Source organism: Neomonachus schauinslandi, chromosome 1, assembly GCF_002201575.2.
Source record: "Neomonachus schauinslandi chromosome 1, ASM220157v2, whole genome shotgun sequence".
Classification (NCBI taxonomy): Eukaryota; Metazoa; Chordata; class Mammalia; order Carnivora; family Phocidae; genus Neomonachus; species Neomonachus schauinslandi.
The window spans coordinates 31,412,614-31,440,005 of NC_058403.1; the positions used below are offsets into that span (position 1 = coordinate 31,412,614).

At 36.0% G+C, this 27,392-nt stretch overlaps 1 protein-coding gene across 1 annotated transcript in view; it reads right to left on the reverse strand.

Annotated features, from left to right (window-relative positions):
• Nucleotides 1-27,392, reverse strand: part of ROBO1 (roundabout guidance receptor 1) — a 967,818-nt gene that overhangs the window by 479,596 nt on the left and 460,830 nt on the right. The window contains exon 2 of the mRNA XM_044919565.1: nt 12,448-12,531. Coding sequence (XP_044775500.1) covers nt 12,448-12,531 — 84 coding nt within the window. The remainder of the gene's footprint in view (nt 1-12,447; nt 12,532-27,392) is intronic.

Here is a 27,392-nt window from a genome sequence, read left to right on the forward strand (position 1 = left end):
TTATTGAATACATAGCTGAATCAACAATTAGCAGAATAATACATTGTCTCCCTGATCCATTGAATGAGCACTTTTTTTTTAAATAGTAGGAAGCCCTTAGAATTGCCACTCTATATAAAATTGAAAAATCAAATGAAATGCCATATCCTTTATGAAAACATAAGCCAGTTTGTGTCAGTTTCAAGGACTTAAAATATACAGTGGGTGTTTGTATTTGTACTTACTTATCCCAATTAAAGTTTCCTTTGTCCTGTACAAAAGAGAGGTTTCTGAGAATGACAATGATTACTGTATATTTAACAGATGAAGATTTAAATGTTAAAGTCTCTTTACTAGAGAAAATCAACAGAGACCATCACACACAAAAAATGCAGCTACTATTATAGCAAATGCATTTCTCTTCCTCCAGTAAATGAACAATACAAGAATAATCTTGCTTTCATTTTGGGAGGTATGGTACTACATATTCACTGTCTTACGTAAGGGCTACGTTAACTCTCTCTCTTTGTTTCTCTGGAATCTTCATTACAACACTCTCACCAAACCAATGTCCTGGTCCACTAGATTGTTGAAATCTTGCTCATAGATCTTGGTGAGCAGTAAGGAGCAGTTACTTTATATGTCTTTGTAAGGCACACGCATTTCAAAGGATGGGAGATTTATCCCTTAAAAATTTACCTTTCTGCATACTATCCCTGTGAATTTGTGGGGTCAAGTCATGTCAGGATATTCTCACCAAAGTGAAAGATAAATGGCTGCTCCTCGAACTACATTTTTCAGCAAAGTGTCTTCTTGCTGGGTATCTTTGGATAACGGGGGAAACATATACCATATTATTTGGGTGAGTTATCCCTTCCTATTTGCCAACTACCCATAATGTTCCTCCTTTTGAGTGTGACCCAGAGTGAGAGAAGGCTGTTGTACCAATCCAGCTTGCACTGCAAAACAGCTCTCTTATTTGGGCTATCTGGACTGAGTAAATCCAATTGTGCCATGATGGGATGTGCTTCTGGTATTCTGATAGTAGAATCACAGCATAGAATGTCTATGGCTTTAGAGAAAAGCAATGACCTCTTTGGAAAACAATTAATTTTCTTTTGAAATCCAGTTTCTGTTTGGCAACTTAGGTCTAGGAGTGATTGCATTTCTGATTAAGGGAACATAAATTCCTCCCCGATTCATGCAACCATCATCAACTGGGTGTTGTTTGATCCTCTAAATCAGAAAGTTAGGTATGCACAGCAGCCTAACATCATCAAGGGGAATTGACATTGACAGAGCAAGATGAGGCTCAATCAGTTTCTGAAAGCACAAAATGTTGTACATGCAAGTAGCTCCCATTTGTGATGCATGTGTTCCTGCTAACTGCCACCTCTTACTTGATCCATACACATGGCTACATGGGGTGTTTCTCATTATCAGTTGACAGGGGAAAAAACTAAGCTGGATACTCATTCAGTTTCTGCATGATATGTTGGCATTGGTTGGAAGTGCACTGCTGCTGCATTGTATCTCATAGAGGAGTGCCATGAAGGACAATAGGGGAAGTAAAGCCTTACTGTGGGAAGAACTTCAAGTGATATGACTGGTCATTCATTTTACCTGGAAGGAGAGATGATGAGGGATATATGGACCTAGACTGATTCAGGAATAGTAGCTAAAAGGTTGAATGGATGTTTGGGGTGTCAGAAGGGAGAAGTTTGAAGAATGCAAAACAAGAAAATCTGAGCAAAAGACTATGAGATGGACCCTTTGAAATGAATTCAGAATTGATATTGGTGTGCTGGGTGAACACTTAGAAATGAGCATGTGTTGCATAGGAGTCTTTTAATAAAGAGGTAGCAATGTTGACCCAGATGTCATTCAGCTCCTTCCTCCACTGTCCCACTGCTTGCACAATTGGCTCATGAATAGTGTGTTCAGGTAGCACGAAGGGAAGTTTTGTGTGGGTTCAAAAACGTAGTATTACTCTCAACAAAACTGAATGGCCACCAATACTGCTGACAGCCCAATCTGCCCATAGAATAATGCTGAACCATCTATATGATAATAGCATATGACGTCCATCCTGCCAACTTGGTGGTAGGATAATTATATTGAACTCCTTTCTTCGTGGGAGAGGGAGAAGTGATATATCTTCACTGGAATAGATCTATGAATGAATTCTTTCCTTCCCACCATGCTTTTGCCAGACCCACCATGTGTGCAATTACTGTATGCCTTGTTCTGTATCAGTTTATCATGCATAACATGGCTTTTGAACAAAGAAATTATTTTTCAGCAATGAATTGAAAGAAAGAACTGAGTATAGGCTTCTGTAACAGTGGAATGATCAAACTGAATATTCCGTATATTTAGTTATGGAACCATTTGGGTGCCTTATGAAGTTACATTTCTTTCCTCAAGGAAGGGGCAAATGTTCTGAACCAATGACAAATTCCTTGCTTCTTCATTGCTAGTCTGGTAATGATTAGTGTTGTTCTCCAAGTATTTCTAGCTCTGCCCCCTCCAAGTGCCATGGTAGGATTGCACTTTCCTATTCTGTTGGTTAGGTGTGTCCATGTGACTTGCTCTGGATGAATAAAAGAGCAGAAGTCACTTCTGTGCAGAAACTGTTAAAGTCAGTTCATGATTATTATTATTTTTTTTTAAAGATTTTATTTATTTATTTGACAGAGAGAGACACAGCGAGAGAGAACACAAGCAGGGGGAGTGGGAGAGGGAGAAGCAGGCTTCCCGCGGAGCAGGGAGCCCAATACGGGGCTCGATCCCAGGACCCTGGGATCATGACCTGAGCTGAAGGCAGATGCTTAACGACTGAGCCACCCAGGTGTCCCAGTTCATGATTATTCTTATTGGTACTGTAATCATGGAAGCCTGCGTCATGGTGGCATATCACTAGCCTGGGGACTCTGAATTATGTTGAAGAGCACTGTGTCATGCCTTTAGTGAAACATATATTTTTGTTGTGTTGCCTTGTGACACTTATTTTGAGTTGCCTTGGGAATTTTATTTTTGCTTGTTATTATACTATTACTTGCTATAGTACTCACTTATAGCTGTGATACCAACATGTAGCTGATTCAGAAGTTTCTTTGTAGCAATATAAAATAATAGTAGAATGTTTTATTTTTATAGCAAACCCTTATGTACTGATTGCATAGCCCTCTAGGTATTAACTTTTGGCCATGAGCTAAAGTTAGACTAATGTCCATGAACTATGAAAAAAAAAAAATCCTATAGGAATAAATGTAAGGATTAAAAATGGTCATTGCCTAAAATTATCTCTAAAAATCAGAGCTTAGGAAGAGTTAGCCAATTATCTTTTAGTTTCCAAAAAATTAGTCGCCAAATATTATTTCCTTTTTATGAATCAGAAAAATCCAAAACAAAAAAGCAGGATGATTTGCATAGGACCACAGCAGAAAGTAAAGTAGTGCAGGAATGAGATTCCACCCTTGACCGTGTCCTGACAGCTTCTGACTGGAAGTCTAGTGTCACGCCGTTGACATGTACTGCTGAGAAGGCTTTGGGTCTCTGGCATATCTTTCCAGGTTAGTAGGGAGTCATTTTTTTCTTTCTTTTTTTAAAAAAATTTATTTATAAGAGAGAGAGCACAAGCAGGGGGAGTGGCAGGCAGAGGGAGAAGCAGGGTCCCCACTGAGCAAGAAGCCTGACGAGGGACTAGATCCCAGGACCCTGGGATCATGACCTGAGCTGAAGGCAGACACTTAACCAACTGAGCCACCCAGGTGTCCCAGTAGGGAGTCATTTCTAAAGCCAGGCCTCTATGAGCATTGTGGAGAATAGTTAAGCTAAAATATTTTCTTGCATAAATTGCTGGTTAAATAAAGATTCTTATTGAATTATCCTTATGTAGATGCTATGACATAAGGATTTTTTTTTAATTAAAATTTATTTTAAAAACTTTTAATCTGAATTCCTTACTATCTACAGGTGTTCTGTTTTCGGGACATCAGCATACTTAAAGAATGCCTGTTTACTTGATTTTTCTGAGTATGTTTACTTATCTCTATACGTCTAAAAATTGCACTTTGGATATATTTAAAAAATATGTCTTTCAAAAACTCAAATCAAAACTATTCGTAAAAAGTATTTTTTCCACTTGAATTTCTAATTAAAGTAAAATGAAATGCAATTTTACTATAAAAATCAAGGCTTTTCCATTTCATAAAAACTCAGAGACTGTACTCTTTCTTCCCACACCATAGAAAATCAACATATTTAACTGCAAAGTTTTCCACACTGAAAATATTATCAAATACTAAGTATAATAGTCCATGCCTTAGTCAACATCTTTTTGGAATGATTTAAATTTCCAAAATGTTCATGAAAAATTCTAGAATTAGAGCTAGTGTCACTAATGTGAGGACAACATAAAATTTGCTTAATTCTTTTTTTTTAAAGATTTTATTTATTTATTTGACAGAGAGAGAGCATGAGAGTGGGGAGGGTCAGAAGGAGAAGCAGGCTCCTTGCTGAGTAGGGAGCCCGATGTGGGACTCGATCCAGGGACTCCGGGATCATGACCTGAGCCGAAGGCAGTCGCTTAACCAACTGAGCCACCCAGGCGCCCCAAAATTTGCTTAATTCTTAAAAAAGATTTATTTATTTATTTTAAAGAGAGACAGAGCATGATTGGGGGGGGAAGTGCAGAGGAGGGAGAGAATCTCAAGCAGACTCCACACTTAGTGCAGAGCCCTATGTGGGACTCTATGTCACCACCCTAAGATCACAACCTGAGCTGAAACTAAGAGTTGGACACTCAACTACTGAGCCACCCAGGCACCCCATAATTTGCTTAAAATTTTTTTAAATAATTGGGATAAACTGCTTTAAACTCTTCTTTCATAGAATCCTGTTGTCATTAGAGTTCAGCTTACTTCTTAATGCTCAAATCTACTTGAAGCTTCCATGTCTCATGTCCCTTAAGCTTTGGAAAGACAGGTGTAGGCATATCCACTCTCTATTGTCAATAACTGTGAAAATGAAACAATTTTTTTCCTTTTCCTCTCGATTCAGGAAGACTTCTGGAGTATTATAGATAAATTTAACCCATGATCCCAATCTTCTGTCTCATTTGCTTCTTTTCACATTTTTGAGAATGGGCAAACTTGCCTAATAATTGAGGTCACACAAAACAAATTACAAATTTGATGGTTTTATAATTCTGGGGGAAAATAAACATGTATCTCTTTTCCTTAACTACTTAAGACTAACTCAAGGTTAACTTGATGTGATATTACATATTATTCCCAGTATGCAACTATAGCAAGTAGAAATGGCTTAATTTATTATTTTAAGAAATGTTTTTATTTTTATTTTTTATTTTTTAAAGATTTTATTTATTTGAGGGGGAGGGGAAGGAGCAGAGGGAAAGGGACAAGCAGACTCCCCACTGAGCATGGAGCCCCCATGTAGGGCTTGATCCCACCACCCTGAGATAATGACTTGAGCCGAAATCAAGAGTCGGAAACTTAACTGACTGAGCCACCCAGGCTCCCCAAGAAGTGTTTTTAAATTTCTTATTATATACAAATTAATTCACAATTAATGCACAAGTTGGCAAACAGCATGTTAATGTGGAGGCACCAGATATGATGATCCAGATAGGAGTCATGTGTGATGTTAATTTTAACAGAGTTTAGATCTTATATACCTTCATGTACCTAGTACAAGGTTCTCCCCAGAGCAGATACTCAATATGTGCATTTTGTTTAATTAAATGAATAAATGATTATCCAGATATTTCATAGAGAGTAAGATAGGCATTTTATATGAACTTGTAAATTAGCATGTTATTTTCTAGAGCCAAATATAAGGTACTTTAGGAGAACCTGAGTGGCTCAGTCAGTTAAGCGTCTGACTTGGCTCAGGTGGTGATCTTAGGGATGGAGCCCCATGTGCGCCTCCCTGCTCAGCGGGGAGTTTGCTCCTCTCTCTCCCCCTGCCCCTCCCCCGCCCCCGCTCTTTCTCTCTCTCTCTCAAATAAATAAATAAAATCTTTAAAAAAAAAGTATACGTAGGGGCACCTGGGTGGCTCAGTCGTTAAGTGTCTGCCTTCCGCTCAAGTCATGGTCCCAGCGTCCTGGGATGGAGCCCCGCATCTGGCTCCCTGCACGGCGGGAAGCCTGCTTCTCCCTCCCCCACTCCCCCTGCTTGTGTTTCCTCTCTCGCTGTGTCTCTCTGTGTCAAATAAATAAATAAAATCTTAAAAAAATAAATAAAAAATTAAAAAAGTATGTTACCACTAAACTATAGTGTTAGTTTTATTTTATTCTGCAGTTTATTTCCTGTACTTCCTTGTTTCCTAGCAATTCTGTGAAGTATTTTAAGTTAGAAAAAACACTAAAAAGTGGATTTAGGAGACATTAAGTTTTTATTTTTAAATATCTGTACTATCTTGGTTAAATCATGATAGCTATAAGGGTTTTCATTTGCTCACCTGTAAACTCATGATTTTTATGTAGATTTCTAACACTTTATCCATATTTTGGGAGCTGCAGCCATATAGTAGAAAAAGCAGTTGACTAGAATCAGAAAAATTAGCTTGAAATCTCAATTTACGAAGCTCTGAATATTGGAGAATGAGAAAGAGCTTTCAGAAATTTAACATGTAATAAATACAAAATATTTCTAAAAGTATTGGTAGACAATAAATATCAAGGATGTTTCCCAGAAAAAGAGAGAGAAAGAGGCAAACCAAGAAACAGATTCTTAACTATAGAGAACAAACTGATGGTTACCAGAGGGGAGGTGGGTGGGAGGATGGGTGAAATGGGTGATGGGGATTAAGGAGTGCACTTGCTGTGATAAGCACCAGGCGTTGTATGGAAGTGTTGAATCACTATATTGTACATCTGAAACTAATATTATACTATATGGTAACTAACTGGAATTTAAATAAAAACTTAAAGAAAAGAATGTTTCCTAGAAAGTTGGAAGGAAAATGACAAATAATCAGAAATTTTAGGAAAGAAAAGAAACTTAACGAATCAACCTAAGAGGTCCATTGCCTAACAGCAATTCCAAAGGGCAGCAGACAATGCAGAGATTGGCATTCTCAAAAAATAATTTAAGAAAATTTCCCATAATGGAGATAAATGATTCTCCTATTTGCAAGGCCCCTCAAGTACCCAGCATAAGGAAGAAATAAATAACAAACAAAAATGGACAAGCTACCGCAAAGCACATCAGAGTAAAACTTCTTTATTTTTGATGTTTTTTAAAGTTCTCTTATGATGTGCTTTCTGGAGACAAGGCTCTGTTAACAAGGAGATAAACCAGAAAAGAGGGAGACATGAGATTTAGGAAATAGGAGATCTACCAAAAACAAGTGATGAAAGAAGTCCGAGGTCTAGAGAGAAACCATTCATTTTGGGATAAAAACATGGAGTATTCCATGAGGAAGATATCTGGAAAAACCTCAGGCCAGTGGAATGTTAGATGGGATTAAACATTTAGGAAGTTTAAAAATGCAATTAACTGCAGAAAATAAACAATCTCATACAAAGAAAGAATAACATGTAATTGAAATTATAGTATTTTACTTGGCTCTGTAGTAGATTCACCTAGGGAAAATTTGCTTTGTCATGCCAATATAAACTGTTAATTTAACAAAGAATGTGCTAGCAAGAGAATGGGTAAAAGAAAATGTCTAAAACTGACAAATCAAGAATCATTTGTGGATGTATATTATTTAAAAGAGAAAACTATCAGAAGACACATCTGAAAGAGAAAGAAAAGTCGTTAACGGATGCGGGTTCAAGGATAGGAAGGTGAATTAGGACCCCCTTGATTTTGTTTAAAGCTTTTGTCCTATTTGATTTTTTTTAGAAAATACGTGCATCAGTTAGCGTGATGATAATGGATCTAGGGTAAGAATTAGCAGAGCCCTAAAATATTGGTGACCAGAACAGTGGTGTTACACAGGAGCATGGCTGAGCTATTTAATTTCTAACTGTGTGCTCAATTGTAGCTTATAGCCACAACCTCAACAACCTCTCATAACCTCTGTAATGTTGGAGAAAGTGTAATTAATTTGGGACTGTTTCTATCCTAGAGTACTGAGGCAGACATTAGGCACTGTTGCTTTTAATAATGGCCCCTTCCCAAGAGAGTGGGAATGAGGATTAAATGAGTTGCTGTATGTAAAGTGTTCAGAAAATTGCACGGCATACATGAAGTGATAATAAGGGCTGGTTATTAGTATCAATACATACATTTGTAAAAATGCACATGCCATGATGGAAATTTTGTTTGATCTTAATTGTGAATCTATGTAATTAAGAATGTAGAGGGACAGAAGAATCAATGTCGCCATCAGTTCATAGTTATTTGTCAAGATTTCAAAACATGAGGCAAAATATGTTTTGGGGGTTGCTATTCGAGTGCATGTGGGCAAACACACTAATTTGTCCAAGACTTTTTTAAATAAGAGAGCATATATTTTGTTTCCTTTTAAGCAGAATTATAACCAAACTTTACTTGGAAGTAGTATTAAGAAGTAGAAGACTCTATTATGCCCATTTGAAATGACTCTGGGATTTCTGATATTCCATGCCTAGATTTTAACTTAAATTGATACCTACATGAATCTGATAATTATTCAGTTTTAGGATTTTTAAATTTGCATTGAGCTTTGCTTCCATTATACTACTGTAAATACAGAAGTCTAATCCTTAAAACAGACCTATGGAGATAGGGGACATTATTTTATTTTTAGTATGTAAAATGGGGACAAACGATATATTTTAGACATTATGAATAAAATTTACAGACTTTTTTTGGTACTCAGAAAAAAACAGATGAAGTTAATTTCTTTTCTAATTAATAATTACTGCTTTCTAAAAGATTAAGAACGCTACTAGTATGTCAGTAGCTCTCACTTATTCCCTGACTTTTTATGTATCAATAAACTTCTCTTCAAATTTTTTGTCACTCACTAAAGATCTACATGGATTATATGTATATTTCAGACATTTAAATATTCTTAAACATATTAATTTTTTTCGTATTCGTGAAATCCCATATGCACTTCCAGAAGTCAAAAACAATGTACTCTTTTCAGGTGCTCCTTTAAAACAATCATTGATTACACATCCAACCTCTTTGGAATGATGTGTGTCTGACCACACAAAGTGCTACTTTGAAACCCCATCTTACTTGTTCTCGCAACAAAGGTATATACTATGAACTGTTAAATAATCCCCAATATTTATGAAATGCTTGGTTAAACAGGAGATGGTCTACTTGTCTAAATAATGCACAAGTCCACTTTAATAACACATCACCGTGCCACCCGAGAAATTGCTCTCCATTCGTAGATCAGTAAAAGAGAGACTGAAATGTTTTCAAATCTTACCTGGCTTTATAATATTGTGACTAATGATGGTAAGGCGAAAAGGAATCAAAAAGGAATACTTACACCATTTAGATAAGTATGGCATAGGGTTTAATCAGCAAGTACTATTAATAAGAGATTACCATTCATTGACTAGATCATGAATAAAAATATTAATTTATGTGTATGATCTGAGATCCATGGATTCTACTTTGTTGGGCCAATTTGATAGTGATGGTCCCAAATGGTTTGAGTAGTAGAGCAGATGTAGTGACAAATCAGCTTGCAGTGAAATTATACTCTTTGTAGTGGTCAAAAAAGAGAATTGGGGGGGCGTGAATATGAATTTTAGTGAACTGGTGATTTCCTTTTGGGACTGTTTCATGTTCCCTCCAAAATGTTTTTGAGAATTGTACAGATTCCTCTGGGAGGCTTTTCTTCTTTATATACATGAGTGTTAGGGGAAGAGAGAAAAGTCTCACTCGTCAACTCAATGAAGTGAAACAACATATACTACAAAATAAACATCTGGTACATACAATTTTCACAGTCATTTTGTGATATTGTGCAAAATATATAGACCCCTCAAATAATACCTGATATATACATTTACCCTGCAACTAACTCATATCAATGATTTATTTGACAACCGCTTTGTATATTCTCTATGTTGCTTAATATTTCTATTTTATTTCTACCAGTGTTCTTGCTGCTATATCCAGAGTTACTAAACTCCAGATATACCATAGATAATTTACATTAAATATGTAAAAATGTTCCTGAGCAGATAGACCATCTCACTTCCTTCTGAACTGAATTTCCTCTAATATAAAGATTTTATCAACTTAATTTCATATGATCAGAGTAAAGGGGATTCAAACACACACACACACACACTCACATACACACACTTATTCACACATACTCGCTCATATGCACACAAAATAAATCTATTGGTAGTTTCAAGTAATACTTTGCACCTCAGAGCTGAGATCTTTATAATTGTTATCAAGCAGACAAAAACCATTTTTTTCCTATTTAATTTTTCTTATCACTTCCAGTGGAGGTTTTAATGAGCAAAGGAATGGTCAATATGCAAGTGAAAGAGACAAATAGCATCTTTAATTCATATAGTAGAAAAAAGGTTCCTGACTAATGAAGAGTTTACTGAAACAAAATATCCAGAATGACTTCCTTTGATACTAGAGTTCACAAGCAGTTATAGTTTCAGGAACAAAATTATTCAGAAGATTGTTTTCCAGTCACATCACATTAATGTGCTGCTTTAATTAGTTCCCTTGTAGAATATAAAGATAATTTTATGAGTTCATTACCTCATAATAATTCATCTGATATGTTTAATAGCAGAAATCTGATTACTGATTAACCTAATGAGGAAAAATAAACAGAAATAAAAAATGTTTTAAATGCTACATTTAGTCTTAAATGTATTGTTATTCAAGTTCTCTTAATTCAATGCTCCAACATGATTTATGCATTGGAGATATATAATTTTCAGGAAATCCATAAAAGACAAAGAGCAAACCCTATTAGTGTATCTAAACAATGCAGTTGTTTAGACCGGGTGAGCACAAGGGAATACAACTAGGAGGCACTGGCAAATGAGGATACCCATGAAAAAGAACACTACCTCCAATTCCTCCTTTCATACAGATGAACTTCCTTGGTATTTGTGGTATTAAGAAATGACATTTACAACTCTTGTGCTAGCTAAGTTTCTGGAAAAGTATCATACCGGCTCCCTCACCATCTCACCACCAATGGGCTTTGATTTGTCCTTTAATCTCAGTTCTCAGGTGAAAGATAAGAGAAAAATGAGAATGAGTCATCCATAAGACTAAAATAAGTAAAATAAATATTAAATTATTTATAAAGATGTTATTCGTTTTGATACTTATTCCAACTGCTTAAAACCTGAAATTGCATAAAGGGGAGATAATATTGGAGAAAATTATTTCTATGAAAATAGTGAGGCTGCTTCTAAAGTAAAGTAGCAGTTTATTACTTTATACAATATGAAACGTGTCTGTTGGATTAGTCTCTTCCTAACACAGTCATCTGTAAGATTGTAATGATACAGAAGACTTCTCCATTATCTTTAACTCCAGTTGCCTCAACATGTGCGCGTGCGTGTGCGCGCGCGCACACACACACACACACACACACGCACGCACCGATCCACAGCCCACAACCTAGCAGTCTACAGAGAACTGTGCTAATAAGAACTAATGAAAAGAACATAAGAAATAGCTGCTATTACAACAAGACCTCTATTACATCATTATCTGATTCAATGGGCTATAAGTGATGTATTTTATTCTTTGCCTTTATCTAAAGTTGCAGTCAAATTCTCAGTTAGATGTGTAACTTATGTGTTTATATTTAGAACTACACTTACAAATTCTGCATGAAACATTTATATATTTCCAAAGCAATCATTCTTAGACATTCATAATATGAATTATTTCCAACCCATCCAATTAGTTTTTACTTTAATGCCAGTGTATGCATGCATCTACTTAAAACATGGTTCATAGATAAGGTAACAATAAGTCCATTCAAACACAATCCTGAGATATAAGTTGGTAATTATGATTGTATTACTCTTGTTAAGAGTTTGCTTTCTGTTGTTTATAAGACTAAAAGTGTAACCAAAACAAACAAAAACTACAGATAATTTTGAAACCCAATTACTTGCAGATAGTCTTATTTCTTTAATATTTAGTCAAATATTAAATCTCTAAGATAATATTACATTATCTGTCTAAACAAGTTAGCAATGTCACAGTTTCAGGCTGAGAAGCATTCTTTTATATTAAAAATAGACAACAAGAAAGCATGCAGTGTTTATGTTAAATTTCTTTTCCCCAAAGAGTTGACTTGAGCGAGATGACCTCCCAGCTGAAGAATGAAGTCTGGAAAATGAGGACCAGAAGTTGTAGTGGTTGTTAGCGGGAAGCAGGGATGAGGAGATAATTTTATACAGGTGGTTGATGAATGATGGAGGTGGAGGCATTTTAGGAGGCACGGACAGTTAGTATTTGGGAAAGAAAACACTCTACCTGTGTAGCCCAGCGAATTGTCATCATTATCAGAGGTGGGGATTGGCGTCCCGTTGTCGTTCCCCCTCTCTAGGTCTTCAGGGTCTGTCGGAAACAACACCAGAGCTGCTGATGGGGTCACAGGAGTAAGGGTAGTTGCCATTTCGATCACAGCATGTCCAGACACAAGTAAATCCACATGTGACAGAAAAACACACAGGGACAACACACAGCACACTTCCTCCTTGCCCCTCCTGCAGCATACTAAGCCGCATGGACGTCTCAGCATCCTGGCTTACAGTTTCTACTCCTTCTCCTTAATTTCCCTGATTCTCGGCTCTGCCTGCACCTTTGCTGCACTTCAAAGCTGGCGGAGGGCTCTGACTGCCCTCTGTGAGGCCGCCAGCAGGACTGAGGGAGCATATGGAGGAGCGAGAGGGCAGGGTGGCTGAATGCTAGCATTGCTAATTTTCCACCTTATTGTTAATCAAAGCTATTGACTGTGATCACTCCCCATCATCGCTTCATCTCCTGCCAATTACAGGCTCAAGGGACTGTACCTCAAATGGGGGGGGGAGGGTGTGGGGAAAAATAGGGTCTTGTCAAATAACAGGGTGGATGATAAAAATGTCATACTTCTCCCGAGCAACAGTAAAGAAAGCAGTGTGCATCATCGCATCCTTTGGAAGGTGACAATTTATCATCTTAAAGGATGGAGTTAAATTTACTGAAACGAAGGCATAAGTAAAACAACACTTAACTTCGGATATTTCGGGTTGGATATTTTAAAACCTCCCCAATTGCTCGAGATTCTATATCACAACCATCCAGATAAGTATTTTCCTTCCCTTACTCTTGTTTGTCTTGAATAAAAGGAATGCTTTTTATGCTTTGCCCAACGACACCACTACTAATTCCCTGAGTGCTCAGTCACTGTGTATGTCATATCTATGCGTGTTCAATAAATATGAGCAGAGTATCTAGCTTCGTAGCTGCTAAGCAGACACAGACACAATAAAATCCAAGTGTGTACCTCCTAAATCGAATACCGTAGAGTCATAGGTCATTCATGTGGAGGGGTTCTGCAGGCTTTTTATCACCTTAAACAGCATCTACAGAGAATTTCTTGGTCTGAGCAGTGAAGGAGCACAGCTGTTTACTCGAGGAAAAAAGTATGTCACTTATGACTGAGGCAGTGAGTACACGCAGGTAATGCCCCTCTAGAAACATCACAGGGGTCATTAATTCTGTGCCCCTGCTAGTTTTTTAGCTAGGTTGACACATTTTGTCTTACACACAGCTCTTCAGGGATGATTTAGAAATTTTTAAAAGAGGATACAAAATCTAGTATGAGTCACTTCGTGGCTTTTTGCATGTAGTGTATTTATCCACTCTATCTCCCTGTCTCTCCTTCCCAGCTCATGTGTCATATAATTAACCTGATGTGGCTCACATGAAGAAAAAAAAAAAGGTGCGGATCTGTGCAGACTAAAAGGAAATGCTCATTATTGCTCTATTTATCCTTTCCTTTCCAGTGACGGCTGTTGTCATATTTTTCCTTAAAGTCAAGTCTGGAAGTAGTATAGCAGGAAAAGCGTCCACTTTCGACAACCCCCCCACCACCCCCCACCAAGCCTGTTAACTTATTTGTATGCATTAATTGTTTAAGGCAGTTTTAAGTCACATCAATAAGAGAGAACGGGAAACAGGCATTTTTTGTGTATTTTTCCCCAGTGTTAGCACAATGTTCTGCCACAAACTAAGTAACCTTGCTCAAGTAGCTAACCAAATAAAAGAGGTTGATGCAGGAGGATAAATAGAAGGTCCTGGTTCAAATGTATTAAAGGCTTTTAAGGAAACCTCCCCTGCTTATCCACAATATTGTGTTAAAAGATATGAAGCATTTAGGGTCACCTTAATTTTTCAGAGTAATTAGCTTTAGTTACAACTGTAGCTTTTCGAAGGAAATACTACCTTTAATTTACGATGGAATATTTTATTTAATGTATATGCATACATTTGTAATCACTGTGTTAAAAATAAAATAAAAATCTATCCACATCCACAATGTGAACTCAGTTTGACTATACACTGTCATAACTTTTGCATGCTTTGTTATTGAATGTTCCCTGACAATGAGGATATTACAAAAGCAATAGCAATGAGGAAAGAAAGTTCACTATCATTTCAAACTAGATACTTAGAACTGTTTAAAGTAGAATTTTTCACCCATGTCTAACTTATCCTGAGTGTTTTTAAAATTTGCTTTCTTGTCCCCACCCATCACCCTTCTGACCCCTTCTTAAGCTCAGGAAAGAATAGACTTTGCATTAATCAATGAATCTTACCGTATCTATGAAGCACATTCTATCTACTCAGGACTGCCTTTAATTAACAATATGCTAGACCTAAGGAACAAAAGATGCCATTTTGCTAACTGCACTCATTTTCTCTTCTCCCTTCATGTCAAAAGATAATTATAACAGGAAATAACCATTTGACTCATTGCACATGTGCTTTAGGACTAATCCAAAAGATATTTATTTAAACTTTTTGTTAAATAGTATTGATTATGCGAGCCATGGAATAGAACACAATGAGGCAGGAGGTTATTTAATGCTTACAATGTCTGAAGGTACAATTCTTGTACCCCAAGATTGAATTTAGGGCCATCCACACTTAAATTGACATACGTGTGGCTGCAATTGATGAAAGATACCATCACATCTAGAATTGCCCTGTCACTAAGGGTGCTGGGTTCTAAGTGCCCGACGCCCCCATTAGACTGAATTCCCAAGGGTCAGGTAATCTGTCTGCATCACATTAGTACACACAACACCTTATACTGGACCTGCAACATTCTACAGTCTTAGACAGTTTTTTTTTTCCCTTTAAGATAATAAATGAATTAATGAACAGATGGTAACCAAGAATGCATATCTCACTTAACTAATAGGCTCTCAATCTGAAACAACTTGAAAACACAAAAAACTTGTTATAAATTAACTCAAATGCTAATGTACTCCCTATGTACCCAATATCTGTAAAGGCAAAGAAAGCATTTTGTTTTCCAATATAAAAGGAAATCTTAAATCATAAAATTGTAGACATTCAGGGTTGGAAACATGTCAGATGGACTTTCACCACAACCTTCCATCAGATATACATATTCTTCTGAATTTAGTGGTCATTTGATCTTTAGTGCTTTTCAAGGCAACCAATTCCAATTTGACAATTAAGACCTTTATTTTATGTTAGATTTTTTTTTAAAAAAGCTGTTTTCTAGATGCTAATTCTAACATGTGGGGCCCAAAGGAACGGATACCTTATCTACGAAAGCCTGTTCCCCTCCCAACCTTCCTTAAATACTTGTGTTTCATAGGACTCCAGACTTTATCTTTTCGTTGTTCAACATACTCTGTGTAGATATCTTCATTGAGGCTCATGACTAAAACTCTTCTTTTTTTTTTTTTAATAAGATGATGCAACTTCCACATTTCTTAATTGGATGTTCAACCAATGACTGAATCTTATGTCCACTGCTTATTTGACTTATGAGGATTCCAAGAAACCTCATACCTTCTCTCACTAAACACTGAACTCATCCTCTTTTCTTTCAGACTACTCCTTTCCTATATTCCCTGTCTTATTAAGGAAGTCATCATTGTACTATATTTTTAATATTTTAGAATTCAGTGAGATGTTAGTATCTGGGGTTAAAACTGAACTCTTGCCCGTAGACTTGTTGTTATAGATTTTGCTACACGATTTATTTTTATTTTTATTTATCTTTTTAGAGTCAGTTGTATGCCAAACTTAAAGCTATAAGATTTTATATTATATATTTATAAAATTATGCATAACCATATAACATACATATTATTTATATAAGACATAAAATGTACGAGTGGGCCACCTTGTAACAGTCTTTCACAGATTTAGTAAAAGTGACACCGATAACGAAAAGGAATAAAGACCTATAGCTTCCAAAAAAAAAAAAAAATCAATAGCTTCCTTTACAATGGAAATTATGTCTTTTAGGAAATGTTTTCCTTAAATATAACATTTATTAAAGGTGATAAAACTTTATTTAACGGTAAATTAAGTGTAAATTTGAAATTTTTTAATCTGCATAGTACTATTTTGATTGAGATTTCCCCAACACCTGTATCAAATTATAATGGAAACTCTGAATTAGAAAAATCATTGTATTGCAACCTCTGATAAAATATTCATTCAGACAACCATCATCAATGGGTACTAAATCTATCAGGTGAAAAATGGTAGGGGACAGCATACTTCACAGTGTCAAAGTATCACCCCAGAGATTATTTGCTAACTGCAAAGGGGGAAATATACTTTTATAATTGGTAGATCTGGCAGTCCCCACTTGAGCTCAGTAATCAAGCTTAGTATCCAGTAATGGTGGGGAAATAAGAGTGGAAAGCCGGTCGTGTGATACAGTATACAGCATCACCTATAAAGCATCCATGCTAACAATGCTTGCTCTGAATTCAGTCAAGACTTAAGACCCAGCTTAAAATCTACCAAAAAAGAAAATATATATCCGTTAGCATACACATGTATAATAATTGATGGGTGAATTATCTTTAACTTACTTTCAAATGGTTTAGGAATAGTATATTGAGAGGATTAAAGCAACTATGGCATAATATTAACAATTACTCATTCTGTTATGAAAAACATCCCCAAAAGTTTAGAGGATGGTAGGTGAAGACTGAGTGGTCTAAAGCTTTCTCTACGATGTGCAGCAGAAATTCACGTGATGATGCTTCACTTTCATTGGTGACATCATTACAATAGCATCAATACTCATATTTGTACTACCATTCAACCCACATTTCTCTAAATTGTTCATCAGGCTATGATAGCCAGGGTTACACTGTGGAAATGTAGAGACCTAAGAGGAGATTCTGTTGTGTAAATTCAATTTCATTTGTTTATTTTTAATTTTTAAGTTGGGTTTTAAGTTCACAGTCAAAACACTGGAGTTTTCATCTGTATCCCTTCTTTCTGTCATATTCAGCTATGTAAATATACGTCAACAATAATAGCTTCTTCCTTCTGCCCTACTGTAATGTGTCAAGATGGTTTCTTTATAGATTTGCATTATCACTGTGCAGGGTTTTGGCATTAATTGACATTTTGAAGATGACCATTAATAAAAGATTAGGGAAAAGCAAATGAATATAAACTACTATCAATATGAGAATTGTGTTCTACAAATTGGATCAATTCTCATTGATTCTTTCCTACTAATCAAGAGGAATGCAGGCAATGGGTACTTTAAATGGAGTACTGAGAACATTTAATTAGAAACCCAGGCAATGAATTACAGAATTAAATACAAAAAACTATGTTTGTGAAGCTTCATATCGGTGTCACAATTATACAAGCTCAAACTAAAGTTAAATTCAAACTTCTGCTTTAATCATATGTGGTTAACATAATTGTGGAGGCTACAATATTATTTGCCCCATTCTTCTGAATTGGAAATAAGGGAAGAAATAAGAATTATGTCATAGAGATGGAGAGGAAAAAAGAATCAGTATGTGTTTTTAGGTAGTACCTACTTAAAATAATTCAGAGAATCAAGTAAATAAAAGATTCATTTACAATGAGGACTGAATGACTTTTTCAGAAATCTATATTGTATAGAACATTAAATTTAATATGTATCAAGTTCTAAAATTGTGCTACAAAATGTTGAGTGAAACCTATTTTTTTAAGCAGCAATATGGTAACAGATAGAAAACAATGTATTACAACTACTTCCAATTTTGCTATTATAAGGAAAATCAAGGTTGCTTCTTTATGTTTCTTTCAAAAATAAAAGGACCATGATTATAATGATCCATGTGAATAATGACTGTGAAAAAATGTTTCTAGATAAAATAAACCAAAATGTTAAAATTGACATATATATGTATTCAAATAAATTTTTTTTGTGTGAGTGAATGATTATTCCTAAATTTGAAGACTTTATCATCCAACACTGTTGAGGGAAAAAAACAAGAAATACAGAGTGGTTTGGTATTTGACCGAACTAAAATTAGTCTCCATGAGAGAGTAGGTAATTATAACCCATGATCTGAGATGCCAGGATTGTATTAAATGAAAAAGTAGATTTCATACAATGATCTCAAAATATATGTTAATGCTTTTTCTCATTTTCTAATTTAAGTGATTAGATAACTGAATGAATCATATGTGAATAATGAGAAGTAAAAACTGTACTGATTATAATCACAACTAATGTTTACATAATACTTCAGTTTAAAAAATATAAACTACATTATTTTTTAGGTATGTATATTTTCTCATGCAATTCTTACAGGTCTATCATGATCATAGTCATCATCACTAACTGCATCATCTACATTCCCATTTTAGAGATGCTGAAACTAAAGCTCAGAGAAATTCTTTTGCCTCTGTCATGCAACCAGTAAATAGTGGATTTGGAATTCGATTCCAAATGATTTCTGACTCTAAAGCTCCTCCTCTTTTCACTACGGCCCATGTCGTCTTTTTACACATCAATCCAATTCTAGGAACTGGATGGAATTTTAATAGTATATAAGCAATAGTACACCAGGTTAGCGATTCTTTTCCAGTCGTTGAACCAAAAGATTGAATAATTTCTCCACTCTATTCCTGAGCTCTGTTAAGCATATCACTGTGGCTTCTTCACTGTCTCCTTTTACAGACAATATAAAATAAAGTATGTAGTTAATAACATAGATGTGTTTAAGCTAGAAATACACAATAAAATATTATTAAAATAGGGGTTTATTATTTTTCCCTCATATTTTTATTTCTTTTTATTGTTTTTTAAAATATTTATTTATTTTAGAGAGATAGAGAGAGAGAATGTGCACATGCAGGAGGGAGTGGGGAACGACAGAGGGAGAAGAAGAAAGAGTCTCAAGCAGACTCTGTGCTGAGCACAGAGCCAAGACGGGGCTTGATTTCATGCCCCTGAGATCAAGACCTGAGCCAAAAGCAAGAGTGAGATGCTTAACTGACTGTGCCACCCAGGCACCCCTCCCATATCTTTTTAAATATGGAAATTTGGGGATCGAACTACTGATTAAATAAAATTAAGATAAATTCAGATTTTTTTTTTACTAGTCCGATGTCATTTATTTGGGTTCATAATTCAGTAATCACAGAACTGTGTCCTGAAATTCAGATTTTTTAAAAAGATTTTATATATTTATTTGAGAGAGAGTGAGAGAGCATGAGTGGGGGGAGCGTAGCGAGGGGGGAGAGGAGGGAGAAACAGACTCCCCTGCTGAGCAGGGAGCCCAACTTGGGGCTCGATCCCAGGACCCTGGGATCATGACCTGAGCCGAAGGCAGGCCCCCAACTGACTGAGCCACCCAGGCGCCCCATAAATTCAGATTTTTTTGACAATTACTTTTTAAAATGTATTCTTCAACAACAAAGATTTTCCTTTTGGTATAAGTTTGAGGGAACTTAGAACAGGGGCATGTCTTACTCACCTTCATATGCCTGCCCCTAGCACAGTGTTAAGCACAGAGTAGCTAATCAATACATATATGTTAAATGACTGAATGAAACATTGAGGCATAGTTTTGCTGGAGTCAAGAGTTTAAGAAGAAGGTAAATTTTCTTAATCAATGAATATCAATTATTTCCTTATTTAGGACTTTGTTATATACTTATCTAAAATTATAATCATTGTCATTAGATATGTTGTCTACATATCTACCTAAAATGATAAGTCTAATTTAAAACTACAGATGTTGGCGAGGATGCGGAGAAAGGGGAACCCTCCTACACTTTTGGTGGGAATGCAAGCTGGTGCAGCCACTCTGGATAACAGTATGAAGGTTCCTCAAAAAGTTGAAAATAGAGCTACCCTACGATCCAGCAATTGCACTACTGGGTATCTACCTCAAAGATACAAATGTAGTGATCCGAAGGGGTACATGCACCCCAATGTTTATAGCAGCAATGTCCACAATAGCCAAACTATGGAAAGAGCCAAGATGTCCATCAGCAGATGAATGGATAAAGAAGATGTGGTGTATATATATACAATGGAATATTATGTAGCCATCAAAAACCCCCAAAATCTTGCCATTTGCAATGATGTGGATAGAACTAGAGGGTATTATGCTAAGCGAAATAAGTCAATCAGAGAAAGATATGTATCATATGATCTCACTGATATGAGGAATTCTTAACCTCAGGAAACAAACTGAGGGTTGCTGGAGTGGTGGGGGGTGGGGGGGATGGGGTGGCTGGGTGATAGACATTGGGGAGGGTATGTGCTATGGTGAGCACTGTGAATTGTTTAAGACTGATGAACTACAGACCTGTACCTCTGAAACAAATAATACATTATATGTTAAAAAAAAGAAAAGAAGAAGAAGATAAGAGATAGTAGGAAAGGAAAAATGAAGGGGGGAAATAGGAGGGGGGTGCTGAACCATGAGAGACTATAGACTCTGAGAAACAAACTGAGGGTTCTACAGGGGAGGGGGGTGGAGGGATGGAGTAGCCTGGGGCATTAAAGGGGGCACATACTGAATGGAGCACTGGGTGTTATACGCAAACAATGAATCATGGAACACCACATCAAAAACTAATGATGTAATGTATGGTGATTAACATAACATAATAAAATAAAATAAAATAAAATAAAATAAAATAAAAACTACATTATGGCAAGTCACTATTGCTGATAGAATAATATATTTCTCCCTTCACCTCTCCCTAAATAAATATATACTCTAGGAAATAGAATCTTGTTTAACTTAAATCAAGTGAAGGATTTAGTAGTGAAAGTTTTCTTTCTTGTATGTTAAAAAAAGATGATTTACAAATATCCCCCCATAATAAACTGGATATAAAGGAAAGTGTAGTAAATAGTGATAATTTTTAAAGCCAAAAGAAGTCATAATATAAATAAATAAGAAAGGTATTTAAATACTGCCAGGTAGGTGAACTGTATTTTGGTTTGAGTATTTCAGATATAGATATAAATGTAGGTATATCCTGATGAATGAATGAAATACATTTTTCTGAGAGGCTGCTCTTAAAACTGAAGTAATATAACACAAATCAGGAATTAATATCTGGCAATACCACATTCTATGTTTGAATTTTAAAAAATGCTGTAATTCTGGGGAAAAAAAGAATAGCTACATGAGAATACTCAAGTACAATTTTGTTTGAGCTAATTTGGGGTACATCCAGTTATACAAGCTGATAAAATCTGATTAAATAATAGAGACCTAAACAATAGCATTAAAAAACAAAGAAATATATATATATATATATGACAAATTCTATTAACATAAAATATACTACTGAATGTTAGGAAGGTAAATGCATTAATGGATAAGCCAGGAACTCAGAAGAATACAAATGTCACAGAAGAAGCTTTTAACTCATTTGAATTCAACTTAATTTGACAAAACAAGATAAAATGCCTTAGGTATGGAAATCATTCTATTGATGGAGAAATGCTCATAATTTTAAAACCATTTGTTTCCAGATCTCTTCCAGTGGAAACACTGACAAAGTAGAGCTCTTAAAAATAATTGGGAAAATTATGCTTCATCATGACAACATGTTTTTTAATCTGATGCCTGAATGTTTGGTCTAAGAAAGTCATGAAAGTTTTCATGGAAATAGTAAGTGATGACTATTCCTTTACATAATCAGAAACTAAGCCAATTGTCCAGTTGAAGTGTGCATTTGTTCAAAATGCTCAGATCAAATCTTCAATAACATCTGATGTGGCAGATACCTTGGTGGGATGGAATTTAATCTGCAGAGATTTGCTCCCTTGAACTTTTATCTGTGAGAGTTAATTTCCGGTCCATTTTACTAGTATTTCTGGCTCTCTCCGTCTGTCGACTTTTTTTTTTTATTCTCTCCACCCACTCTCCCCTGGTATTCAACTGCTTTTCTTGTATTGTGCTTAGCATCTGCTACTGTTCCACTCCTTTCCAGTCAAAGCATACGGTAACTTCAACACAGGCTAATTAAATGGTGCTTGAAGTTAGTTAACAGGTGGTGCCCCCAGCTGCCCTCCTTGTATGAACAGATACATCTCACATTTTAAAGGACAGAAATGGCACAATAGTAATACCTGAATTAATGGAGTACTCCTCCCATACCATTAAACTAATGTTGGGGGATCCAAAAGAAACTGGATCATTCTTTTGTAGAGGGAGAAATCTGGTTTTGGGGTATATGATCCCATTTGAGATTCTGAATAAAACCTCAGGCCTCTTTATCCTTTAACCAGTGCTATTTTTCTCATCAAGTATAAATTTATTATCACTCCCTCCAGGTATGTTAATAAAGCATGTTTCTGATCACTGCTGCTAGTTCATGTGTTAAATGATATTCAAGTAAGATCCACATGATTTGTTAAATTCAAATTATCAAGTAATCTACTTAGCATTTTGGGATTACTGCACTAAGTGTATATTATTACTTATTTAGATGTTCAATATAGTGTAATGTTTCAGAGCCACTAACTAACTCTGTGACCTTGGACAAGTTATTTTATCTTTTTTTTTTTCTCCATTTCTTCATCTAAAAAATGTGGAGTCATAGTATGTATTTCACGGGAGTGTAATGAGGCTTAAATAAGCAAATATTTATAAAGAACTTACTACGGTCCCAGACACCTAAGAAGTCCGTAAGTGTTGGCTATTATTATAATTAATTCAAATTAGAAGTCCACTTAAAATGATCATTTAGTAATTCTTTTTTTTTTTTTTACCATTCAATATGTGCCCTCTTTAATACCCATCACCATCATTTAGTAATTCTTAATGAAAATAAAGTCCTATGAATTTGCCTCTTGAAATGAGAAAACACACGTTCTGTTTGTTTTATATGCTAATTTGAAGCTGCTATAGGAAAAAAGGTGAAGAAAGTATCAGTTAAATTCGAGAGAAAAACTGATTTTGAAAACTTCCTTTCTGTCCAGCCATGTTCATTGTCTTTCCACTGCATTTCTTCAGAACTCATTTGAGCAGAATTCCTCACTAAGTCATTCAAGAAGTCTTTCCATGCAGACAATTTTATGCTCATGGCAAACTCCTTGAACTGCACACTTTAGTTTTCCGAATTGTCTGGTCTGTGCTGACAAGGATGGATTTACCCAATTTTATTTCTTGAGGAAAAAAATACCATTTCATGTTGAAATTACAGATTTCTTCAGTCTTGGGATAAAGTCCCCCTCCCCTTTCCCCTCATGCCCAATGTTGTTTCAGTCTCTGCCTTTCTTTTGCCATTTCCCGTAGAGGGGCAGAAACCCCTGGGTGCTTTGGGGAAAGGTGGGGAAAGTCGGAAGCACCTGCAAATTGGGCCCGGGTCACGTGGTCCCGCCAGTTCCTCCCAGCCCGCCTTCCGCTAGGTGTCCCGCAAGTCATGGCTGCCATCCATCTGCAGCCACTACGGCCATCTCCAAGGCAACATTCAGTCGACTGCTAAAGAGACAAATTTCCTCCATAGTCTCTTCATTGTCTGCCTTTTCCAACCACAGTCACGGTTTTGCGCTCTTCATTCTAATTGTGCTTTTGATTATTAGGTTCATTTTATGCCTTCAGCTTTCTCAAAGGTCACAGGGATTAGCTGTGTCCAAAGGTGGACTAGAGAGAGTGTGCAGGCTTACCCCCCATTCATCCACCTCCATTGATTTTCCCTCCGTGTGAGAGTGGCAAGGGTGGTTCTTCTTTTACTCTTATTTGCTATTTTCCTTGCACCCCTCCCCCACTGCCCCTTATAGGAAGGCTGTTTGTAGCTCTCCTGGTGCCACAAGAGGTTTCAATGAAGCAAATCCACACAGAAAGCAGGGACGGTGCAAGCATAGGGCGCTGCTGAACAAATCAGCTTGCACTTGGTTCTTCCTCTATTGTTTCGGTTTATTTAGCTCAGGGCCATTCAACATTCCCATTTTATAAAGTCCAACTGCACTTTCAAACAGCATTCCCTTTCCTTGATATTTTTGTCACTGAGTGTAATCAATCACACACACATTACATGCATTCTATTGATAATATATATACTATAACATACATACTATGGTTTTTTCTCTGTTTTACTTTGCTGATTCTGACTTACCTTTGTGGTTTTTTTTTTACACACCACCATTACAACATTAGAGTATTTTGATTTGCATTTGTGTTTTTTAATGGGAAATTCTGCCAGCTTTTATTCATGCTAGCACTTTTATCGTGAGATATGTTTCACTTACTAGTGTTATTACAAAAGAGACATTCTTATTATAAATTAATGTAAATTCTTGAAAACCTGAGACAATGAAAGTAGCTATTTTAAAGGAATGTGTGTATGTATATCCATGTGGGGGGGGGGTGAGACATTAGGTTATTTATATCATTATTTATATTCAAGTGATAGTGGGGAGAGTTTATTATGTGAAAATATTTTCTGGACACGAATGCTCTTGGCTCATGATGAAGTCCATTCATTACTGTGGTCAACAGTTTAAAACACAGTAGGAGGCGTCCTCAGTACTTTTTCCATCTTGCTAGAAGTCAAGCAATTAGTGACTTTCTAATTGGTGAGATTATCTGCTTGGCTCAGAAGACAGATATAATGAATTATGATCTTGCTTATTAAGTAATATGACCTCATAAGTAGAAATGCTTTCCAGAAACTATACTGCACATTCACATTCAAATTTGAAGATATTGCAGCAATGAACTTCCTCCTTCTGCAGTCCCTGTTTTATCATTCAGTTCATAGTACATTTGTCCGTACATGTGGAAATATGCCCATTTGTAGATTCAGTGGTCTCCACAATATTGCCTCATTTAACCTTTTCAAGCTTAATTCTTAAAACTTCTCATTAAGATTTTACCTCTGAAACAAATAATGCAATATATGTTAAGAAAAAAAAAAAAAGAAGAAGAAGGTAGCGGGAGGGGAAGAATGAAGCGGGGGAAATCGGAGGGGTAGACGAACCATGAGAGACGATGGACTCTGAAAAACAAACTGAGGGTTCTAGAGGGGAGGGGGGTGGGAGGATGGGTTAGCCTGGTGGTGGGTATTGAGGAGGGCACATTCTTCATGGAGCACTGGGTGTTATGCACAAACAATGAATCATGGAACACTTCATCTAAAACTAATGATGTAATGTATGGGGATTAACATAAGAATAAAAAAAAAAACTTCTCATTAAGAAAGAGAGGAGGCAGCCTAGTTTATGAGCAAATATTTGATTTTTGTTTCCAATGAGGCAGCTCCTGTGTGGATACTTTTGATCAGCACATGTATGGGAAAGGGAAATGGATGGAGAGCTTAATATAGTAACCAATACTCTTCCCATTGGCCTTCTGTGACCATTTTTTAATAGAGGCCAGAATTTTTAAAGAAACACATTTCCCTGCAAAATGGAAAAGGGAACTGAAATGCATAGATAGGGAATAAAAATCTGCTGAGTTTTACATATTGCCAGAATTATGGTAACTATGTACAAATAACCTTAGGGAAATATTATAGAAATCATAAATAAATATTTTAACTCTTGCTGATGGAGAAAAGGAAAAATAACTAGAGGAAAATCTCTGTAATCCGTAATCTACAATATTTGGCATTTGAAAATGTGTCCTAAGGCTTCAACATAAACCTTAAAACCATAATAGGGGAGTCACAAATAGCCCTAAAATTCACAATTCGTATTTAACAAATGGATGGCCAGTCTTGCATTAGTAGTAAATTAATGTAAAGAAATCAAACTTCTGAAAATATGTACCTTTATCCTTAGATTTTTGAAGAATAAGACTCAACTATTTACTAATATTAATGTTAAAATTTTATTTTTGGACTGTGTATTTCAGTGCTTAAATATAATTATAAAAATTACCTGACAGCCTACTACCTGGTAACCATCATTGCCTGTAAATATAATTCTTCTATTGGTTATAAAATTGCTTACTTATAATTCTGTACCTCTTAGGGGAAAAAAAGTCTTTTTAACTGTATGCAATTCTGGCAAAAACAAGTAGGTATAAGATGTCATGGTGAATGAGAAACACACAAAATGGAAATTATGCCGAAGTAATTATACAATATAGGTAATTCACTGATCATTATAAAAATGATAATAGCATATTGTGTTTCACAATTTGAGAATAAAGATATTGTCAAACTTTCCATTCATCACATGTATAGTTAATTTACTGTGCCATTAAGAGATATATTATATATTCTTCTCATAAAAAATACTGTATCGGGGCGCCTGGGTGGCTCAGTCGTTAAGCGTCTGCCTTCGGCTCAGGTCATGATCCCGGAGTGCCGGGATCGAGTCCCGCATCGGGCTCCCTGCTCGGCGGGAAGCCTGCTTCTCCCTCTCCCACTCCCCCTGCTTGTGTTCCTGCTCTCGCTATCTCTCTCTCTGTCAAATAAATAAAAAAAAAAAATAAAAAAAATATTGTATCAGGAAGCTATTAAGTCATAACAAATGTCATCCTGTCTCCCACTGTAAAAGCTTAAAGCTCTACTGCTTTCGTTGGGGGAGTTTGAGAAGCTTGGAGGCTCTAATTTTATCTTCAGTAAATACTTTTAAGCTAAACTTTTTTATTTTGAGATAACTGTGTGTTCGTATGCAGTTTTAAGAAATAACGTAGGAAGATCTCTTCTTTTACCTAGTTTCTCCCAGTGATAATATCTCGCTAAACTATAGTGCAACGTCACAAACGGGATATTGACGTTGACACAGGCAAGATAAGCGTCCTTCATGTAGACCTCTTCTAACCACATCCACTTTCTTCTCTCCCATTCCCTCCTTAGCCTTTGGCAACCACTAATCTGTTCTCCATATGTACAATTTTATCATTTTAAGAATGTTCAATAATGAAACCATACGATATATAACCTTCTTGGAATGACTTTTTTATTTATTTATTTATTTATTTATTTATTTATTT